Raw genomic sequence first — 4,907 nt, 5'->3', positions numbered from 1 at the left:
CAAACAAACGTTTCTGAGTTGGTAAAAGATTTGAGGGTGGGGAGATAAGCATAAATGGCCACCGGACTCCTTACTCCCGTCGTACAGTACTTGGTCCAGCTACTCGATGAGCAAGCAAGACTCGTTGGTGGAGTGAAGGATGAAGTCACTTCACTTCAGGGGGAGCTCGATTTCATATCTAACTACCTGGATACATCCGAGGGCAAGCGGAAGAAGCATCCCATATCGAAGGTGGCAATCGACCAAATCAGGAAGAAGGCTTACGAGGCTGAGGATGTAATCGACACTTTCATCCTCGACACCTCAAATCACACCAGGAGGAGCGCGGTGGAGAAGATGTTCCATGGGTCTAACCACGCAAAAAAGCTCGATCTAGCAAAGAGGATAGAAAGCCTCAAAAAAGAAATCAAACAAATCTTCGACAATAGAAAGATGTACGCCGGTGAAGGAGATGAAGCTAGTGGAGATGCAGATTCCGAAGAGGCATTGCACAGACGTAGGAGAGAAGTCGAAGAAGATGACGTGGTGGGCTTCGATAACAACTTAATGGCAATGGAGAAGCTTTTTAGTGCAAACGGTGCTGAGCTTGATGTCATTTCAATCATCGGCATGGGTGGTTTGGGGAAAACAACTCTTGCCAGAAAGATCTACAACACTACTGACTTCAGGAGTCGCTTTGCACGGCGCCGTGCATGGATCGATGTATCTCAACGTGACAAAACTAAAGAGCTGTTGCTTAAAATTTGGAAGGAAATGCCAATATCAGATGAGTTGAGAAGAAATCTCGAAGGCATGGAGGAGGGTGAATTGAAAGAGACGTTGTCCAAATACTTGAAAGGGGAGAAGTACCTAGTAGTCATGGACGACATCTGGAAAACTGATTTTTGGGATGAGGTAAGATCTGTATTTCCTAATAACTCTAATGGAAGTAGAATATTGATCACTAGTCGTAATAAAGCTATGGCTTTAAAGGCAAGCTATACTCCTCCCTATCTTCTCCCATTTCTTAATGAAGATGAAAGCTGGGAACTCTTTCGTAAGAAAGTGTTCAGAGGAGGAGAATGTCGTCCCGAGTTAGAGTCTTTGGGAAGACAACTTGCAAATAATTGTCGTGGCTTACCACTTTCAATTGTAGTATTAGGGGGTATTTTAGCAAACGAAAGGCAGGAATTGCAATCATGGAGGAAATTTATCGAAGTAAATTCCCACCTTACTCAATGCAAAGACATACTCGCCTTGAGCTATACTCACCTGCCTCAGTCCTTGAAGCCATGCTTTTTGTATCTTGGTGCATACCCCGAAGGCTTTGAGATTCCTGTAAGGCAATTAATCAACCTATGGGTTGCTGAGGGTTTCATACAGCACACTCACAATATGGATATAGAGGATGTTGCTGAAAACTACTTTGAGCAGCTCATTAATCGAAGCTTGATCCAAGTGGCTAGCTGGAGGACAGACAGAAGATCAGCAAAGACATGTTATATACATGATCTTCTACGAGATCTTTGCATATCTCAAAGCGCAGAAGAGAAGTTTCTTGAGGTCCGTACGGAAGGAAACCATTTAGTTGCCAACAAATCCCGCAGACTTTCCATCCAAGGTAGCATTGATCCATATATTTCTTCAAACCCTTCTCACTCTACATTGCCCCGTTCTTTGTTGTTTCTTGGCCAAGAGACAAATGATTTTAATCAAAACCACAGTAACCACTGGAAATGGGTCCACAAAAACTTCAAGCTGGTTCGGGTGCTTAATTTCGAATGTGAAAATCTCTCCATTCCCCTAACCCCAAGCATAGGAAAATTGTTCCATTTGAGGTACTTGGGTATAAAATCTGATGCATTAAAAGTTATTCCAACTTCCATTTGCGACCTCACGAATCTAGAAACGCTGGACATGAAAGGTACTTTTCTGAATCGTTTGCCAAAAGGGATATGGATGATGCGGCGCTTAAGGAAACTATATATGTCTGGGCCGGTGAGTTTTCCTAACAATTTAGACCCAGAAATTAAAGCTCTGTGGAACCTTCAAGTCCTTTCCACTGTATCTCTTACGCCACAAAATGTGGGTCTAGTTGTCAAGGCTGAGCTTGCTAATATAAGGAAATTAGGAATATGTTTTGCGTCTGACGATAGCAACAACGAAGTAGTTTTGAAAAGTCTCATCGACTTGCCTCATCTTCGCACATTGAAAATTATAAGTTGTTCAGAGCGTCCTGGTTTTCCGATTTCATTTTCGTCGAAAATCACCAAAATAACTTTACGAGAAGTGACCTTCGATGACAGTGGCTTCATGAAAGTGCTAGGCGAACTTCCCGGTCTTCTGATTATGAAACTACAAAGAATATGCTTGTGTTCTAGGAATTACCTCGAAGTGATTGAAGGTTCATTCCCTCGACTCGAAGTCATGAAATTGGAAAATTTGCAAACTAAAGAATGGAAACAGGAGAAAGGCGCATTGTCATGTCTAAAGCATTTGGTTATCAAAGAATGCACTGAGTTGACCGTCCTCCCTTCGGAACTCTGTAGTTTGCATGCTTTGCGCGATGTGGATGTCTTACGGAGCAGCATAGAATCAGTAATTACGCTTCAAAATTTACAGAAGAATCTTGGGTTCAATCTATTGATCGATCCTCTTCCAGGTGACAACTTCTATCAATGAACCGTGGTATCTCTGATGACTTCATAGAGAGCTAGCATGCTGGTATATACTTTCTCGACCTTTTTCTTTTGATTCTGATCCAATTAGTGTAGTGCCCAAATGTTTTTTTCTTTTCTGAACAAAATAGTCACAATTTTGCTGATACAGTCATCAATTAATTGTTCTTGCTTTGTCTTTATTGCATTAATGATGATTATATGATGACAGAATTTCGATGGAAACGAAAATGATCAAGTTAATTCCTTTCGACTGCTGTTACAAGGCTTTCCCATTCAATAATTCTTGTTATCGGGTTCATGCATGGAATAGCGTTACCGACGGTTTCCGATCCACATTCAATTGCTGTTTTTCGATCTTGGTTTGCTTCCTCTGTTGCTGCTGCTGCTTCTCATTCTGTATTCTCCTCCCACTTTTTGTGGTTTCACGTACTTTGTTGTCGGTGATTATTGAAGTTATCTAAGGAATCAGAGGGTTTCTAACAAAAACAAAAGGAGATGGAAACATTGGAATGTTCATTTAAATGAATTTTAATAATTTACGACACTGTTTTTGCTTCCATTTAAGGTTTAAGGATGAAGGATGAAGCGGAGGTAATTTACGTCCCTTTTCTCTTTTATTTTGTGCGAACATGTAAAAAAAAAATTATGAAGAATACCAATGTGACACTCTGGAGAACTTTGAATTCATATGTTAGTGAGTAAACATTGGACTTAAAACTAGTCTACAACTTCCCGCACGGTGTTAGCATATAATCAGAATCCACATTAGTCACACTAAAATAAAATAAAAAGGCTAACACCCTCTAATAACGTGTAGCAAATTATAAAATTAATATTTTTCTTAAAAAAAAACTTTACTTAACCACGTAACTTTCATCACAATTATCAATCTACTTAGGAAAATACTATTCAGAGATGCCATATTTATAAGATCGTGTGAAGTTGAATTTTTAAAAATATAATCATTAGAAAAAATAAATTTTAAAAAATATGACAGTAAGAAAATGTTGCCCGATCCTAGTGGCCTTGGGTGGGCGCCCAAGCGCATACACTTCCTTGGTACGAGTGCGCTGTGCTGCCTATGATTAGGACTTTTTGAAGGGGTTGAAAGTCCCTCCCCCAAGTGACCCTGTTACAGGTTTATTTTGTGTCATTTTTTTGTTTTAAAAATGATATAATTTTTAAAATTAATTATTATTAAATTTTAATCAAATGATAATTTTAAAAGTTATTTCATTTTTTTAATGACACAAGAGAGATTTCTAGAATTACTCGACTGTTAGGAGATTTCTAGAATTATTTTTTTTCTAAATAATAAGCCATTGAAAAGCAATTTGATTAATAATAGATAATCTACAAAATAAAGATCTCTAAATTATTTTGGATTTTTTTTTTCTCTCACCGATTTAACTTTTTTTTTTTTTTTTCTTCCTATCTCTCTCTCTTCCCACGTCTCTCTCTCAACACTTCAAATATAACAGCCTAAAAATTCAACCTAAAATAATTCTTCTTCTTAATCTTCCATGTGTATGTTTTTTATTTGAGAAAAAACTACAACTTCAAGAATTAACCTTTTTTTTTTTTTTTTTTTTACAATAATAACCTAAAAACTCAATCCCGAAGTAATTCTTATTCTTAACATTTCGAAAACACAATTTTAAAAAAAATCTATTTTTAAAATCGTACTTATTAAAATTGCAATCTCAAACGAATCCTTAATAAGAATAACACAACCGTCTCTAAACAATTATAATTTAGTATTAACTGTATTTGTAGGTTGTTGATTTATTTATTTATTTTTCAGTTTGTCTTTGACGAAAATTTCAACTTCTGAATTAAGATAATAAATTGTTTGAATTTTTAATGGGCTAATGGAAGATTATAGTGTGTTTATTTGATTTTTGTGCAAAAAAAAAAGAATAGAAACTCTTTTGAAACACTAAAGAGATAATTTGATCGCGTTAAATGCTGAGTGCAATATTTTGTTTTATTAGGTATTTATAAAATAAAAAGATTTTGTTCATTTTTGCACTATATTGGATTCCATCTAGGGGTTTTATTTAATTGAAAATTTTGTTGCTTGGATTTATCTTTGTGTATCTATGTATAAATTTTTCACGACAGTAAATTGATTATTTTTATGTTTGTTTCTTTAGAAAGTTTATTTCTATTGAAATATAATAGGTATCACATCAATAAGATTTTATGTTTTAATTCATTTGAATATTTTATTGGATTTTTTTTTTT

General features: G+C 36.1%; 1 protein-coding gene across 1 annotated transcript; it reads left to right on the top strand.

Moving 5' to 3' along the window:
* LOC132189924 (putative disease resistance RPP13-like protein 3) lies at window positions 1–3,235 on the top strand (the record flags this gene model as incomplete). Its single annotated transcript, XM_059604767.1, is given in 2 exon segments — window positions 1–2,703; window positions 2,869–3,235. A coding segment is annotated over 1 exon segment (2,607 nt). The 3' UTR covers window positions 2,662–2,703; window positions 2,869–3,235.
* Between the last annotated feature and the right edge of the window lie 1,672 nt (window positions 3,236–4,907).

Source organism: Corylus avellana, chromosome ca8, assembly GCF_901000735.1.
Source record: "Corylus avellana chromosome ca8, CavTom2PMs-1.0".
NCBI lineage: Eukaryota > Viridiplantae > Streptophyta > Magnoliopsida > Fagales > Betulaceae > Corylus > Corylus avellana.
The sequence above is the reverse complement of the archived record's forward strand: the minus strand, read 5'-3'. Positions and strand labels throughout refer to the sequence as shown.